The sequence below is a fragment of the Triticum urartu genome, chromosome 7A, assembly GCF_056163025.1.
Source record: "Triticum urartu cultivar PI428250 chromosome 7A, HENAU_Tu73, whole genome shotgun sequence".
In the NCBI taxonomy this organism is placed as follows: Eukaryota; Viridiplantae; Streptophyta; class Magnoliopsida; order Poales; family Poaceae; genus Triticum; species Triticum urartu.
Genome location: NC_141879.1, coordinates 748,349,625 through 748,366,992, shown reverse-complemented (window position 1 = coordinate 748,366,992; position 17,368 = coordinate 748,349,625). Strand labels below are relative to the sequence as shown.

The 17,368-nt window shown below is 45.3% G+C and overlaps 2 protein-coding genes across 2 annotated transcripts; both read left to right on the top strand.

Moving 5' to 3' along the window:
• Window positions 1-3,554: 3,554 nt before the first annotated feature.
• On the top strand, window positions 3,555-4,887 carry LOC147962749 (uncharacterized). Its single transcript, XM_087537551.1, has 3 exons — window positions 3,555-3,638; window positions 3,742-3,888; window positions 4,432-4,887. Exons 1-3 carry the CDS (start codon window positions 3,555-3,557, stop codon window positions 4,885-4,887), a joined length of 687 nt encoding a protein of 228 aa, XP_087393677.1.
• Window positions 4,888-9,920: 5,033 nt separating this feature from the next.
• Window positions 9,921-17,195, top strand: LOC125529990 (protein RECOGNITION OF PERONOSPORA PARASITICA 7). The gene is made up of 3 exons (XM_048694406.2): window positions 9,921-11,205; window positions 11,523-12,083; window positions 14,738-17,195. The coding sequence occupies exons 1-3, from the start codon at window positions 10,114-10,116 to the stop codon at window positions 16,979-16,981; spliced, it is 3,897 nt and encodes a 1,298-aa protein (XP_048550363.2). The 5' UTR covers window positions 9,921-10,113; the 3' UTR covers window positions 16,982-17,195.
• The last annotated feature ends 173 nt before the right edge of the window (window positions 17,196-17,368 follow it).

Below are 17,368 nucleotides of genomic sequence, written 5' to 3'. Positions count from 1 at the left end.
TGTCCACATCTGTACACATAAAATGATGACCCAAATCTGCACATATATCATTAGAACCACAATTTTGGATGGAATTTTGCACATGATCAGTTTTATGTAATTCACCCTCGTAATCTGGAAGGAGTGCTATTTCAGCATGAAGGAGAGCCCCCGCGTTTGGATGAAGTTTGGCAAACGGGAAAAGTGTTTCATCAAAAACAACATCTCTGGAAATATATATTCGTCCAGTGGCAATTTCGAAGCACTTGTACCCTTTGTGGAGATTGCTATAGCCAAGAAAAACGCATTGGGTGGAGTGAAGCTCGAGTTTGTGACGATTATATGGACGTAGATTGGGATAGCAAGTGCACCCAAAAAATACGAAGAGAGTTGTAGTCAGGTTTCTTTTGATATAATCGCTCCAAGGGAGCAGTGTTACGAATGACCTTACTAGTGAGACGATTAATAAGATAAGTGGCAGTGATGAATGCTTCATCCCAATACTTTAGAGGCATAGAGGCATGAGCAAGAAGAGAGAGACCAACTTCAACAATGTGGCGATGTTTCCGCTCAGCGGAGCCGTTTTGTTGGTGAGCATGAGGACAAGAGACATGATGCTCAATGCCTATGCTACGAAAGAAAGAATTGAGTTTCTCATACTCTTCTCCCCCCCCCCCAGTCACTTTGGACGGTTAGGATTTTTCTATCAAGATGTATTTCAACAAGTTTTTGGAACTATTGGAAAACAGAGAAAACTTCAGATTTGTACTTAAGCAAATAAATCCAAGTAAACTTGTTGTAGTCATCGATGAAACTGACATAATATTTCTTTCTACCAAAAGAATCTCTGGCATGACCCCATGCATCACTGAAAAGAAGCTCTAAAGGAGCATGAGACACACTAGTTGACTTAGGATAAGGGAGCTGATGACTCTTAGCACATTGACAAGCTTCACACAGAGAATCACTAACTTGGCTATCTGACAATGAGAGATTGCCTTTATTAACTACTTTCTTGACTATGATCGACGACGGATGTCCTAATCATCGATGCCACCTTGCCAAGAAGGGCTTGATGACGGAGTAGACTCGACGATGCTTGCGACTAAGTGCTCCGGATGTGATGGTGTAGAGCCCTCCAATGCATCTACTGTGATGGAGGAGTTCCCTCGTTGCCCGATCCTTTATAAAAAAAGTAACGAGGGTGAGTTTCAAAGAATACATTGTTATCGGTGGCTAAACGAGACATAGACGCAAGGTTCTTGCCGGCTTGTGGAACATGAAGGGCATCTTTTAAGACAAGATCAAATTTGAGAGAGGGTGAATTAAAAAAAGCTTGACCAATGTGTGTAATATCCATACCTCCACCGCTTGCAGTGTGAATTTGGTCGTTGCCGAGGTATTTTTCACGGAGAGAAAGTTGCCCTAGTTCGCTTGTGACGTGGTCTGTTGCCCCGGAGTCGATGTACCAAACTCCTCCTCCTTGCTCAATGGCCGCCGCAATGTGACGAGCATCAGGGACGAAATCTTCATCGAAGTGGTGCCAGCAGTCCATGACTTTGTGGCCCGCCTTCTTGCAGAGTTGGCACCGAGGGCGCGGACGAGAGGACGCGGGGCGGCGGCTATTGTTGTTGTTGAAGCCGCCTCCCCCTGTTCTGTTGTTGTAGCCGCTGCCGCCGCTGGAGTTGTTGTAGTTGCTGTAGCCGCCATCGCCTTGCTGGTTGGTGCCGCGCCCGCGCCCGCCGCCACGCTGCCCCTGGTGACCGCGGCCACGAGATACAGAATTGACAGAAGACTGCCGGATGTTGGTGCCGTGGAGGAGGCTGAGACGGACGTCGAAGCTAAGAAGCTGGCTATAGTGATCTTGGACGGTGATGGGTTCAACTCGAGCAGCCAGAGCCGAGACGACTAGATTGTACTCCATGTCCAGCCCAGCAAGAATCTTGGACACGATCTCCGGGTCAGAGAGCGCGGCGGCGGTGCAGGCAACCTCATCAGTGAGGCTTTTGATCTTTCCAAGGTATTCAGCCATAGTCATATTACCTTTTTGCGGATTGGTCAGCTCGGTGCGGGTATTGATAGCTTGAGCTTGACTCTGGGCAGCGAACATGGCGTGGATGGCGCTCCATACTTGTGCCGGCGTCTGGAGCACGGCGACCTGCGCAAGAATGTCGCGGGAGAGGGAGCCCATCAAGTAGCCTTGGAGTTATTGTTGTTGTGCAAACCATAGGGATCGGGAAAAGTTCACAACTTGTTCTTCCTTGCCGTCCTTGGTGATGGTGAGGGTGGCCGGCGGTGCTGGACTCGTCGCGTCGAGATGGTGCTCCATCTACGCGCCCTTCATCTGGGGCAAAACAATGGCCTTCCAGAACAGGAAATTTCCCCTCGTGATCTTCTCTTGGGGCGGTGATCCGAGAAAAGAGTTGTTGGAGGTGGAGGATGGGGTGAAGGTGGAGGAAGAAGCGGTGGTGAGTGCTCCTGTGGTGCTGGACATCGGGGCAGCGGAGGTGGTGGTGGACATGGCTCAGTCGCCGGGAGGTAGCTAGATGCGATCTCGTTCCGATCTACTAAGGAAGAGGCTCTGTTACCATGAAAGATAATGAGGAAGCGTAGAACCCTTCGTCTGGGCCGCATTTGTATATATTGAAGGTTTGCCGTGGCTTACAAGGAAGATGAGATCGTCCGAGAGGAGGAGAGATTGACCTCATCGTTTACAGGAGAAATAACAGAAGAAGGGATAGAAACAGATTACAATTCAAATGAGAATCTTATCCCTATACAACTGATTCTAACAGTCCAGAGGTATAGAACAGCCTACCGCAGGAGCTGGGGTGGGGGATGTGTAGAGTAGAAGGGATGGAGGAGGAGTGCCTACTGCTAGTCCACGGTGGTGGCGAGGGAGGCGCCGTCGGGCGTGGAGAAGAGCTCCTTGGCGGCACGGAGGGCCTTGAGGCGCTGGAGGCAGGCGGCGGCGTATGGCATAGGGTGCAATGGGCTTTTTCTGGCCCGAGAAGATTTCAGAGTGTAGGCAGTGTCTTCTCGCTCCAGTGCTCCAGGCCCAGACAATCGAACGCAAGCCTCCTGGTTGGGTCGGGGTGGTGGAAACGGATGGAAGAAACTTCACAAGTTTTTGTTTTGGAAAAAATGAGGGTAGAAACTACACCTTTTAGAAATACTCTGTTGTCAAACGTAGCCTAAAGGAACTGGTTGAGTAAATTGCATAAAACCACCACTTTGAGGGCTAGGTTTGCAAAAAACACTAGGATACAGATTCACTGCAGAAAGCACCACGTCTAGCGTAATTGTTTTGCAAAAACCACTGATCGGCGGTTAAGTGAGTTTATGACAGGTGGGGCCCGTTTTCCACCTACGTGGCACTCCAGGCCGTCCCGACAGCCGGCAGATGGCGTTAGACGGTGTCGTCGCCGTCGTTCGGTCCTAGCAGTCAAAAGCATGAACCATTGCCACTTCTCCACCACTCTGCTTGCTCGCTCCTCGCTCGTGCATCTCTCGCTCTTGCTCTGTTCTTGGTCGCCGCATCCGTCGCCGCCGCGCCGTCCCGCCGCCGCAGCACCATGGTGTCGTGGAGTGATGGGTCGGATAGTAGCGAGCACACTGTGGAGTACATGAGATCAGCTTCCGACGATGGCACCATTAATGTCAGTTATCAGATTTAGGGTTAGGGTTTGATATTTGGGGATTTCTCGAATTAGCTTCTTTTCAAACTATGGACCAAATCTCTGTCATTCCTTTGCACTCCAGGTTCCTGCTAGCACCGAAGACTCAGATTTCGAGGGCCCTGAGACATATATGTATGTTTTGTGCCATGGAAACGGGAAGGCAGCAGTAAGGCGTGTTTCTTTCGAAGGGATTCACACTAGCAGGAGGTTTCTTTGTTGTGCAGAGAAGGTATGGTTCCAACTTAACTAATTGGAAGTTGTTGATTAACTTAACAGATCTGTCATTTGTTTGCCATGGACATGTAATGTGGCACTCCAGCAGACATTGTATTATATTGTGAAGTTTGGACAATGGATTCATTAATTGTTTACTCTGCCAGCATTGTTTATTCTGGTTCTGGCAACATTGTTTAGTTAGGTCATTTTGTTAACTCTGCCAGGTTAGCATATTTTAAGACAGAAGATGCATGGGTTAGCACACCAGCATTGTTTAGTTTGGATCTGGCAACATTGTTTAGTTAGGTCATTTTTTAACTCTGCCATGTTAGCTTATTTTAGGACAGAAGATTCATGGGTTAGCACACCAGCATTGTTTACTTAGTAGTTGTTTACTTTAGAGCAAACCATTGTTTTTTAGGATGTTTACTTTAGGACATGTTTAAATATTCTATCTTTAGCTTGCATGATATGAATTTTAGTATAAAGTAATCTAGCCTATCATTGTAAGTAAGTCACTGTTATGTAATTCATTTTGTTAATACTGTTTTTTCAGGAAGGTAAAAACTGTGGACTGGTAGAATGGATTGATCCATCTTGGCCCAATACCCTTGAGAATGCACTGTCCAAGTTGTGGTCTATGTATGAACAGAGTAAGATGGACAGGAATGAGGAATGTCTGATGCATTCATTTACTGTTCATGACCTGACACAAGAGAAGAAGAAACTCCAGGCCAGCTATGAGAAGTTGGTTGAAGATGTCAATACACCTATGGATGCCCAGGAGCAGAGGGCAGTGATAGAAAGGAAAAATGCCGAAACAACCAAGTTGCAGGAGAAGTATGACACTGTGAAGAACATAGTTGTTGCTCAAGCTACTTTCATTAGGAACATGAAGTTGAAGCTAGCTGATGAGAGGAAGAATTTGCAGATCCACATTGATGAGCTCAAGAAGACAGTTGAAAAGAGCAATGTGAAGCTGGAGGGGATCAAGGCCATCATAAATGGATAAGCAGTGCAAGAGAAGAATGGGCAATATCATTTGGCATTTGCTGACCTTTTGCATGGTGTGGTTTGGCATTTGCTGTAATGATAGTAGTTTAAATTCTATTAACTATGAGTACTCCTGAACTATGTATATGTAATCTTAAGTAAGATGTTTGCATTTGAACTAGTGCTGAATGTGGTGGTATTTGAACTAGTGCTGAATGTCAAACTATGATTATGTATGGATTTGAACTAGTGCTGAATGCGGTGGTATTTAGAGATGGTTAATGTTATCTTAAGTAATCTGTTTGCAATTGATGATTTTGGCTTTAGTATGTTTCTGTTCAACTGATGATTCTGAGTTAAGTAGGGCAAGTGAGGGTTTTTTTTGTTTTTTTTGTCGACGCCGAGGCATCAAGTAGGACAAGTTAGGGTTTTTGGCTTTTTATCGACGTCGAGGCATCAAGTAGGGTCAAGTGAGGGTTTTTGGCTTTTTATCGATGCCGAGGCTTCAAGTAGGGTCAATTAGGGTTTTTGGCTTTTTATCGACGCTGAGGCATCAAGTAGGGACAAGTGAGGGTTTTTGGCTTTTTGTCGATACCGAGGCTTCAAGTAGGGTTAATTAGGGTTGTTTTTGGCTTTTTATCAATGTCGAGGCATCAAGTAGGCCAAGTTAGGGTTTTTGGCTTTTTATCGACGCCGAGGCATCAAGTAGGGACAAGTTAGGGTTTTTGGCTTTTTGTCGATGCCGAGGCTTCAAGTAGGGTCAATTAGGGTTTTTGGCTTTTTGTCGACGACGAGGCTTCAAGTAGGGTCAAGTGAGGGTTTTTGGCTTTTTGTCGACGTCGAGGCTTCAAGTAGGGTCAATTAGGGTTGTTTTTGGCTTTTTATCGATGTTGAGGCATCAAGTAGACCAAGTTAGGGTTTGGGGATTTTTATCGATGTCGAGGCATCAAGTAGGCCAAGATAGGGTTTTTGGCTTTTTATCGACGCCGAGGCATCAAGTAGGGTCAATTAGGGTCAAGTAGGACCATCACCATCATCACAAGAGTAACATAGTACTACTAGAATGCCATAGTTTGACACAAGGTTTAAAACTAGAGTAGCACTACATCAATTGATCATCATAGTAGTTTGACACAAGGTTTAAAACTGGAGTAGCACTACATCAATTGATCATCACAGTTGATCATCACAGGACTACTAGAATTCCAAAGTTTGACAGCATCAAGACAACATAGTTTCACACAACTGGAGTAGCAGAACAGTACCAACACAACATAGTCTCACACAACTGGAGTAGCAGAATAGTACCAACACAACATAGTTTCATTGGAGAACGGGAAGGGGAAGAGCAAAGAAAAGTGGATCTCACTATACGTCGCCGTAGGATGACCCGATGTACTGTCTTCCCGTCAGACTGGCCTTCACCGCCGCGGCGAATGCTCTCGCCGCCCGGTATTCCATCGAATACTGCGGGTCCTCCTCCTCCAATTCCTCCGTCGACTTGCTAGGGTTCGAGCTCCCGCAAAGCTCGCCTGGATCCACTGCGGGTCCTCCTCAACTACCTACGATGCGTGCGGCGCTGCCGGGCGGAATGCCGCCACCAGAAACTCCACCTTTCGCCGGACTACGCATCTCTGTAGTGCGAGGGGCGACGGCGGTGGGAGTGAGGGGGAGGGGGGAAGAAGAATGGGGAAAAAGAGATGGATGCGGGGATGACTAAAGACGAGACCTAACTCGCCGTCTAACGCTGTCTGCCAACTGTCGGGACGGCCTGGAGTGCCACGTAGGCAAAAAAAGGGCCCCACTTGTCATAAACTCACTTAACACGGCCTGATTCGCCGATCAGTGGTTTTTGCAAAACAATTACGCTAGACGTGGTGCTTTCTGCAGCGAATCTGCATCCTAGTGTTTTTCGCAAACCTAGCCCTCAAAATGGTGGTTTTATACAATGTACTCGAACTGGTTTGGTTTAAACCAAATGCTGGTGCAAAAATGAGTCGCTTTCTTCGTCTTTTTCACATTTCAGCCAACCAAGACAATATTTTTATTTTTATTTTGCTGACACGACCCGTGCCATTTCTTATTACTCTTGCCAAATGATAGATGCCAAAAGTTCACATATGGTCTTTGCAATATTTACATGTGCCGGATTGGTGGACAACTTTGGGCAATGAACTGAACGCATCGATCTATCTATCTATCTATGCGGCCTTGTTAAAACCTTGGGGACAGTGAGAATCCATGACCTTGGGTCTGCCATATGATAATACGGCTGGTGCGCACCCATTGATCCAATCAATCGACTAGTTTATGGCGTCGATCGACAGGCCAAGACCAAGACTTTGAGCTCAGCTCAGCCACGGATGACTCAAACCAACTCATGTGGCCAGCAGTTTTGCTTAAACTGTTGTGTAATATGCGAGCTAGGTTGCTCCCTTAAGAATGGCATTATTGTAGATTTTTTGCGATTCTCTGCTTTCATGCATGAAGAAAACAAGCTCCAACTTTACTAGCAAGCTGATTGTAGAACATCTTGGTGTAGGTGCATGCCATTGATAGTACTTAGTTCGTTGGGTTGAAGATTGCGAACCAGCCATGCTACCTGGTGATGGCACTTAGTTATCAGTGTACTAGTGCACCTTGGTTCAACCATCTTTATCAAGTTGCCCATCTATGTGAACGTAGAACTCACAAGAAAAAGATAGAATAGAGAGAGATGATCTCTTTACTATTTGAAAATAAGATTTTCATTTTTCTAAATAAACTTTAAGCACCACGTGAGTTTGGAGGGTAGAAACTACAGTTTTTAGAAATACTCTGCTGCCAAACGTAGCCTAAAGGAACTGGTTTGATTTAAAACAAATGCTGATGCAAAATGAGTCGCTTTCTTCCTCCTTTTCACATTTCGGCCACCCATGCCAATAGTTTTCTTTTCCTGACATGACCCGTGCCATTGCTAGACATATGCTCCTCCTACTCTTGCCAAATGATAGATGCCAATAGTTCACATATAGTGTGTGCAATATTTACATGTGCCTAGTTGGTGGACAACCTTGGGGACAGCAAGAATCCATGACCTTGGGTTTGCCATATGATATTACGGCCGGCTGGTGTGCACCCATCAGTCCGATAGATCGACTAGTTTTATGGCGTCCATTCATGGAACAAGACCAAGACTGATGTTTTTTTTTTGAGAGAGAGAAACTGACGTGATGTTGAACCAGCTCAGCTCGCACCTATGATTCAAATCAACTCGTCTGGCTAGCAGTCTTGCTTAAAAACTGTTGCGTAATAGCTGAACTATAGGTAGCTCCCTTAAGAATGACATTTCGTGATAAGCGATGGTGCTTCCCAATCGTATCCATTTTTCTCTTGCGAGTAAAATTGATTCTATTGTAGATTTCTTACAATTTTGCTATCATGCATGGAGAAAATAAGCCCGAACTTCACTGCCAAAGGACAAACGAAAAACATTATACGAAATAATCATTTTGATGTTTCATAGCAGATCAGCTCCCCCGCCATGTGGAGTGAGAGCACACATAAGCATGGTGGTGTCGTGATATAGGCGCAGGTCCATTGATATTTACTATCAGTAACACCAGTGCACATCTTAGAGTTTTCAGAACTAGAGAACATACGATTGCTTATTTAAGGTCTATGGAAATCCTTGCAAAGGTAACTACTCTGAGAGCCTGACATTATTGTAGATCATGGGAAAAAAAGAGAACAGGAAAAAACTGGAAAAAATAAGTAGATGAGAGAGGTACCATATAAGTCCTCATAATCATTTTTATGTGAGATGGTCTTTTGTAGGTTACATCATATTTCATGTGTTTATTGCTTATATGTGAGATATGATTCCCTGCCTCTCATGCTTGTGCATTCACTAATATCAGCTAGAGGATCCATGCATATTGCTTTATAGTGAGATGGACATCACTTTTGCTCCTTGTGCTTCACATAAATCTTTCGAGAGCTTGATTTTTGGTAATTCCACATATGCCTCATTTAGTTATACCATTTGAGAGCCAATCTCCATTAGAGTTTTTGTGTGTGCATTGATGTGTACATGGGGAAGAAAGTCATTGTTAACATTGGGAGTTCGGTCACCAAGGTTTTAAATTGTGTTTTTCACGGCATCGCGGTGAGGTCCGACCTATAGCTATGCCAACTATCGTGTTTTCCAAAGTAAAAAAGAAAAAAGCAACTGCCTAACAAAATAATGTTGGTCAAGTAGGGAATAAGAGAATCAATCTTTTAACTAATTAACATATGGATGGACGGTTTATTTTCTTTCATGGTTATGTCATCATGAGTGTCATGGCAGTCGCCTTGAAGCAGTCGCCAACTAGCCGAAGCTCCAAGAAAAAACAACCACATAAGAAAGATCTGATGCTACATTGTTAGAGTTTCTGTTTTCTAATGTTATTTAGTTATATACATGGTCGTTTTGGATTAAATTTACATGTACAAATGGTTAGATGCTATTTTTTGCCCATGCTTAATAATAGCTTTAGCTATAGCTGATGGCAAACTATATATATCAAATAGCGCGGCTATCTGAGGCTGTAGCGTCCGTGGCTAGGATAGCGGTACAAAGTGCCACCGGTTCGCATTCAGTCTCTAAAAAAGCTAAATAGCGTAGCTAGCAATTAAAATCATTGTCGATCACCATCACAATCGAAAACAGCTAAACAGCTAACTAGCTTTGAGTGCATACTTTTTTATCAGATGGGGACAAAGGCTAATTAACAAGCCAGCCTGGAAGGTTGATACAGAGTTGTTAAACTAGAGCGATGCTATACATACGATACGAGACGACAGTTCAAATTAATATGCCCTTTGTCTATTGCTTTGAATGGAGCAGAACAAAGGCACATTGTTGGATTGGGATCGTACAAGAGTCGTATCTTCAAATATCGTACGCAAATTAGTTCCGGTAAAGATATTAGTTTACTTCAAATGATGCATTGACTGTTAAAGCTACGCACGCGGATGATCTGATCATATACTTTGAATCATCGAGCCAATACTTTGCCCCCGTGTCTTACGGATCTGGCCGGCCACTTGTTTTGTCTAATTAATTAGCTGTTTCGACAACATAGCTCATGGATGGGTTTTTCCTTTTAAGACTGCCATCTCTCTCCTGGTGCTGACCAGCTCCTGATCTGTAGCTACACCTCCGACCACACGAGAAAGAAGACACACCTATCCAAGGGAGAAGAAAGTGAGAGGTAGCATCATGGCGGACCGACTGGCGGTTGGGTTGGCGAAGTCGGTGGTGGTGGGGGCGATCAGCAAGATCGAGTCGGCGATCGAGGAGGACACCAAGCTCCGGCAGAAGGCGCACTGTGACCTTGTGTCCATCACTCTCGAGTTCGAGATGATTCAGTCCTTCCTTGACGTCGCCAAGGAGGAGAGCATCATGAATAATATGGTGAGGACCTGGGTGAGGCACGTCCGTGAATTGGCCTATGACCTCGAAGACTGCGTCGAGTTCGTTATCCATTTGGATAGCAAGCGAATATTCTGGCGCCGGCTGTTCAAGCCTTGCATGGCACTGGCAGGCCGGTCGCTGCCACTGGACCAGGCCGTCGAGGATTTAGCAGAGCTCAAGGGCAGAGCTGACGAGTTGAGCAAGTGTTACTTGCGCTACAGCAACATCACCGGCTCTGTTGCCTCCAAGTTGGTCATGATGCAGAAACAACAAGGAGTCTCCAGCGCAATAGCACTCGATATGCTCCTCAAGGCAAGGGATGCCGCGGATGGGCAGAAATGCCGAGGGGATCTCACCCAGCTGATCACTCAAGATGGTCATCCCAATAGTGACCTCCAAGTGATCTCGGTGTGGGGATCAGAAGGCAACCATGGGACCACATCTGTCATCATGACGACCTACAATGCCTCAGAGATCCGCAATAGCTACACCTACAGGGCCTGGGTGAAGCTCATGCATCCGTTCAATCCACATGACTTCGTCCGCAACTTGATGGCTCAGTTCTTTGAAAGCTCTTTCGAGGAACAAGGAGCAAGCGCCATAGGTATACAAGTCCTCACCAAGATGGATCAGGCCACCCAATCTCAATCAGATCTCCTCAAGGAGTTCGAGCAGCTGGTCACAGAGAAGAGGTACCTCGTTGTCTTGGAAGATCTCTCAAACATGGCAGAGTGGCATGCTATCAGGACCTTTCTTCCTCACAGTAAGAACGGCAGCCGCATCATTGTGTCCACAAAGGAGTCAGAAATGGCATGCTTGTGCATTGGCGATTCTTACCAGATATTGGAGTTGATGCACTTCTCACCCGAGCACTCTGTTTGTGCCCTCTTCAAGAAGGTACGCAAGTCTGAAACATATCAGTATTTCAAATTACCTTTCAATTTTGTGTTACTCCTTGTTTAGGTAAATGGCACAGTAGGTGTCTCTTGTGCAAATCATCGCCCATATCCATTATTCTATTTATAAAGAATGGCATTATCTTCTTAAACCACCCGAGTAATTACTTACTTCCTCCGATCCATATTAATTGTTGCTGATTTAGTACAAATCAGCGACAATGAATATGGATTGGAGGGAGTATTAGATGTGTACCTTTCCACTCTCTAATTGGTCCTTGGGTGTTAACACCTTTCCCAACAAATATAAATGTACAGGGTTCTAGTAGTGGCGACGAAGATAAAGGCAAGAAACCAATGGTGCAGGATTCAATCCTGATTGGACGTGAGTCACAAATGAACGAACTTCGTAAATATCCAGCAATTGCACGTATGTCATCTTCCCAAGTTATGTCTGTCTGGGGGATAGCAGGTGTGGGGAAGTCAGCCCTCGTCAGAGACTTGTGCAATATTGATGACACAAAGCAACCTGAAGAGAAACTATTTAATAGGTATTGTTGGGTGAATGTATCTCATCCATTCAATTTGAAGTACTTATGTCAGGATTTACTTTCGGATTTTCACTCAGAAAAAGATCCCATTAAAGAGTGTCACCAGCTTCTAATACAAGACCGTTGCCTCATTGTTATTGATGGTATACGCTACAAAAAGGAATGGGATTTGATAAAAAAATCCGTGGTACCTAGATCCTCTAAGAGTGTTATCATTGTTATTACAACTGAAGCAAGTATTGCCACATACTGTGCAAATAACAGACAGCTCGTGTTCAATGTCAAAGGTCTAGAAGCTGCTGCAGCCTTTGATCTCTTCAAACAGGAGGTATGATTTCTGATGATACCTAATTCGGTGCAGGCGTTTTTTTTCCGCAATACCAAAACCACATTCATGAGTTGTTTTGGCCAGCTTGGTTTTGGCAGCCTAAAGACACTACTCACTACATATTCATTTCAAATTCTATGGAACAGCATTCTTAGATGTTCTACTTGAGACAACATTTGCACTAAAATTCTTTGTAAAACATAATCATTTGTTATTTGGAATATGCATATCTATAGTTGCCTTTTTTGCCATCCAAAATAAATCCTCACATCTTCCTTCTTTTTTCTAGAAAATATAGGATTTTATTATAACCAGCCCGAAAATCCTTAGATGCATATATATGGCAAACCTTGTTATATTGTTCATTATAAAGAAATGAAATTTTGATCTTGCCAAAGGGCGGGCAAGATCATGGCAAGAACACAAACATGGACAAAAACGAGACAAATCATGCTAAACAAGACTACTCTAAATACTCATAAGTCTATCAACCTGATGGCCGCCACCGGGATTTTTGGAAAGTGGAGGTGACAACACAGCATGACTTTGATATGGTGGTGCTTCTCAAGTCCCGGTCTTGAGCACCGGGGTGAAAACCCTAGGTCTGACCCTAATTGGTTATATCGAGCAATGGTGGCATTTCGGCGTTGTTACCTTCTTGAAGGCATGGCTTGGAGTTTACTAAGACTTGATATTCGGGATGAAAATCCATGATCCGGCTTCGATGGTTGGATCCGGCGATGGCGGCGCTTGAGCGTCGTTCCATTCCTGGAGGCATTGCTACTGGAGAACTTCTTCCATTGTCCTTGTGATGTCAAGAAAATGTTGGGGCAGATTGTTGTAGTTTGTCCACCGCTAGTTTGATCACTTGAGAGTTTTCTTTCTTCTTTTCCATCTGCCTACGAATGACTTCAGTCTTGAATGAGTTTGCTCTTTGCCAGCATGATTTTTTGTGTGTGTTGATGTTGACTATGGGCATCTTAGTTTTGCAGGGGCTCGGTGTATGCTCAATGTGTTTGTATCCCCTTAATACTTCATTTTGAGTCGATAAAATCCACTCTTTACAGAATAAAATCACCAGCATGTTGTCAAGACCAGGACATAAACTCCCTAGTAATCCACACGAACTTCTTTGCCCCAATCTCCATCGGCTCATTATGTTGCACCTTCTATAATTACGCCGAGCGATGGTATAAGAAAGTAGCACCACATTTTATAATTTTCCTAATATTTCCGTACATAGCAAGAGTAGTACATATATAACTTGGGGATAATGAGAGTAGTAGGAGTACATAGGAATACGGAAATGTTAACGCCCACACGTATGGGCGTTGACCATCTCGACCACACGCATCCATCATCGTCCAGTACTATATGCACGAATCTTGACACAAACTGGCTGATTTTCTGTGCCACGTAGGACAAGGCGTGTGTGTGGTGTGTGACATAGTTCGCCCACACATCCGTTTTACCACATGGAGGGGCCGGTGTGTGGGCGTTTAGCAATTCACCCACACACCAGTTTTTAGTCACGCACAAGGGCTGGTGTGTGAGCATTTGCCATCTCGCCCATACGCCCGTCTCCTCTCCCACACGTAAGCTGCTAGTTGCCATGTGTTTTTGCAGCGCACATGGCAACTGCCTCTAGTGTGCTTTATAAGCAGGTGGCAACTCTCTTTTTTTACCCGAGTTGTCATGTGTTTTTGCAGGGTACACGGCAACTGCCTAGTGTGTATGTAAGCAGATGGCAACTGTCTTTTTACCGAGTTGCCATGTGTTTTTGCATGGTACATGGCAACTGCCCCAACGTGCACGTACATGGCAACTGCCCTAACGTGCACGTAAGCAGATGTCAACTCTTCCTTTTTACATGGCAACTGCCCTAGCATGCTTGTGAGCACATGGCAACTCTCTCAACTGCCTAGTGTTAGTATGTGGCAACTCCTAAAGTTATGAAATCATGGCAACTACATTAGATCAGACCATACATGGCAACTGCAGTTGAGCAACCATGGCAACTGCAGTTGTCCGACATGGCAACCGTAGTTCAGCGACATGGCAACTGCAGATAAACGAACATGGACGAGGGTCTGGACCATGGCAACTGCGGGCGCGCGGTGGGCGTCACGCGTCGCGTGCGGGACCAGAAGGGTATGAGGCCTGACATACGGGCGTGTGGGCGTTATCAACTTCGCCCACACGCACGCATGTGAGAGGGTTCAGGAGGGGAAAAAAGATGTGTGTGGGCATTAGTTGTTTTGCCCACACGTAGGTGTGTGGGCTGGTTGCTGTCCATGCCACACGAGGCGTGTGGCACAACTACCCGATACACCATATGTGTGGCGGTTATCGGGACCCTAGAAATATGATATCCATTGAATCTTTGACTGACTGTGGACAACAATGACAATAGAAATTAATATTGTCTCTATTTCATTAGATTTTAACGACTTACTATGAAGTTGGTAAGCAATGTCAGGGAGACAATGTCAATGTCCCTAAAATATTAGCATTTATAACTTTGTATTCATATAATGAATAGTAAAATTAATTTATGAATTACCATGCACGTGCCATGTATTTTGTAGATAACTCACTTTATAGCTTAAATATCAAATCCACTCCATGTTAATCCAAAATTGTTGGAATCATAGGTACGCAAGACCTCACTCAAGCTGGAGACACCATCGGCGGATCCATCATCCTCACTGAAGCTGGATACACCATCGGGGGATCCATCATCCTCACTCAAGTTGGATACACCATCGGGGGATCCATCATCCTCGCTCAAGCTGGATACACCATCAGCGGATCCATCATCCTCACTCAATCTGGATACACCATCGGCGGATCCATCATCCTCACTCAACCTGGATACACCATCGGAGGATCCATCATCCTCACTCAACCTGGATACACCATCGGAGGATCCATCATCCTCACCCAAGCTGGATACACCATCGGCGGATCCATCATCCTCACCCAAGCTGGATACACCATCGGCGGATCCATCATCCTCACTTAAACTGGATACACCATTGGCGGATCCATCATCCTCACTCAAGCTGGATACACCATCGGCAGATCCATCATCCTCTGTAGTAGATTGGTGTGAAGCTGAGGAGGTTAAAGAACTAATTTTGAAGTGTGGAGGCCTTCCCAAAGTGATAGTTGCTATAGCATGTGCACTGGCCAAACAGACAGTCACACGGATGGATACAATTCTTGCTTTGAATCGGAGACTTATGCACCACCTGGAGACCGAGCCGGACTATGATAGTCTACACGATTTATTTGGTTGGATGCATTCCTACTTCCGTACCTGCCCAGATTCTCTCAAGCCGTGTATCTTCTACATGTCAATTTTTCCTCAAGGCCAGATCATAAGGCGGAGGCGGCTAATAAGGCGCTGGATTGCAGAGAGCTACTCCAGGGAAGACAATGAAGAATCTGCAGAGGAGAACGGAGAGCGGCAATTCTCTGACCTCCTTGATCTGAGCATGATACAGCAGGTACCACAGCTAGTCACCACCGCGGAATTCAATGACAGAAAGATGGCCTTGTGCAAGTTCAACAGTTTCATCCGTGAGTACATCATCCCGCTGCGGAAAGAAGAAAACCTTGTGTTTGAGCTGGGGGGTAATTGTGCATTAACCACCCAGCGCACAGGGCGTCACCTCGTCATATTGGACGACTGGGACAGAGACAGAATTGTATTTGAGAGCATCGACTTCTCACGGCTGCGATCACTCACAGTGTTTGGGAAGTGGAAATCATTCTTCATATCTGAGCGTATGAAGCTGCTTCGGGTCCTTGATCTGGAGGATGCAACATCAGATATAACGACTGGCGATCTCAAGAAGGTAGTGAAACGGCTGTGTCGCCTCAAGTTCCTCTCTCTACGAGGGCATACTGAGATCGATCATCTACCAAGTTCATTAGGGGATCTCAGGCAGCTCCAGACCTTGGACGTCAGGGACACCTCCATAGTGACCCTGCCTGCGAGCATCACCAAGTTAAAGAAGTTGCAATACATTCGTGCCGGCCGTGGCACCACCGTCTCAGCACTACCTGCTTCATCCTGCTGGTTGCGCGATTTCTGCAGGTGCCGTCAACTAGTTGGTGTTCAAGTGCCCGGGGAAATTGGGAATCTGACAGGGCTGCACACGCTCGGTGTTGTCAATGTCGCTGCTTCAGGGGGGAGGGCTGCCATCAAAGAGATCAAGAAGCTCAGCCAGTTGCGGAAGCTCGGAGTGTCCGGCATCAACAAACATAACAGCAAAGACTTCTTCTCTGCAATCTCGGTTCATGTGCATCTGGACTCCTTGTCAGTGCAGATGGACATTGAAGGCTGCTTGGATGATATCCTCCTGCCTCTGAAGAACCTGCGGAGCCTTAAATTGTATGGACTCGGTAACAAGTTGCCAGAGGGGAGCGGCCAGCTTAGCAAGCTCCAAAAATTGGATTTGGAGATGGACAGTTTAACAGAAAATGACATGACGCTCCTTGGCGAGCTGCCACAGCTATGTATTCTTCGGGTCAAGCAGCTTCAAGATGGCGAGCTTCATTTCCATGTCATTAGGAATGGACTTGAGGACCACTCATTTGAAAAGGTCAAGGTCCTCCATATTGCTTCTGGTGGCAGCTCCAGCAGCTTACATGTGAAATTTGGATCAGAAACAATGAAGAAACTCGAGCTGCTCAAGGTTGACTGCTGCGGTGGATCGCCGACATATCAGTTCTCTAGCCTGGAGAACCTAGAAGAACTCAAGCAAGTCTTGCTAGTGAACGGTTCCAACGCTCAAGCACTGAAGGAACAACTTGAAAGCCAGCTTGCCGAGCATCCAAACTTGGTGAAACCTGTTGTGGAGCTGGAGGAACCACCACACTCGTCCTGAAGTATCATTGTCTTTGTTTATTTTCCCAAGTGTTCCTCTATCTACTACCCTACCAGCTCTACCCAGTCCTCTTTGTTATTCCTTGTTGGTTTCTTCAAAGCTTTTGTACATGGGTTATGTTGGTTAACTCCATTGTGATATGTGTTTAATTGATGTGCAGTTCGCAGGACTATCATACATGTGTTGGTTGGAGTTACACTAAAAATATATTCAAATTATGCCCATCTTTTTGTTTCCTTTGAAATGTTGTTTAGTTTAAATTTGGATTCATCGTGCATGTTACGGCGGATAATTGAACATTCATACAGGAAAGTTGCCTCAGCCTCAAAAACAGCTTGCTGCAACATTTTCCCTAGAAGAAGGGAAGCTATTTTGATCTGCGTTTTG

Coding starts and splice junctions, on each gene's coding strand:
- LOC147962749 (XM_087537551.1), top strand. CDS start 3,555: ATGGTGTCGTGGAGTGATGGGTCGGATAGTAGCGAGCACACTGTGGAG. Junction 3,639..3,741: donor CCGACGATGGCACCATTAAT/GTCAGTTATCAG, acceptor TTTGCACTCCAG/GTTCCTGCTAGCACCGAAGA. Junction 3,889..4,431: donor TTCTTTGTTGTGCAGAGAAG/GTATGGTTCCAA, acceptor CTGTTTTTTCAG/GAAGGTAAAAACTGTGGACT.
- LOC125529990 (XM_048694406.2), top strand. CDS start 10,114: ATGGCGGACCGACTGGCGGTTGGGTTGGCGAAGTCGGTGGTGGTGGGG. Junction 11,206..11,522: donor TTTGTGCCCTCTTCAAGAAG/GTACGCAAGTCT, acceptor ATAAATGTACAG/GGTTCTAGTAGTGGCGACGA. Junction 12,084..14,737: donor TTGATCTCTTCAAACAGGAG/GTATGATTTCTG, acceptor TTGGAATCATAG/GTACGCAAGACCTCACTCAA.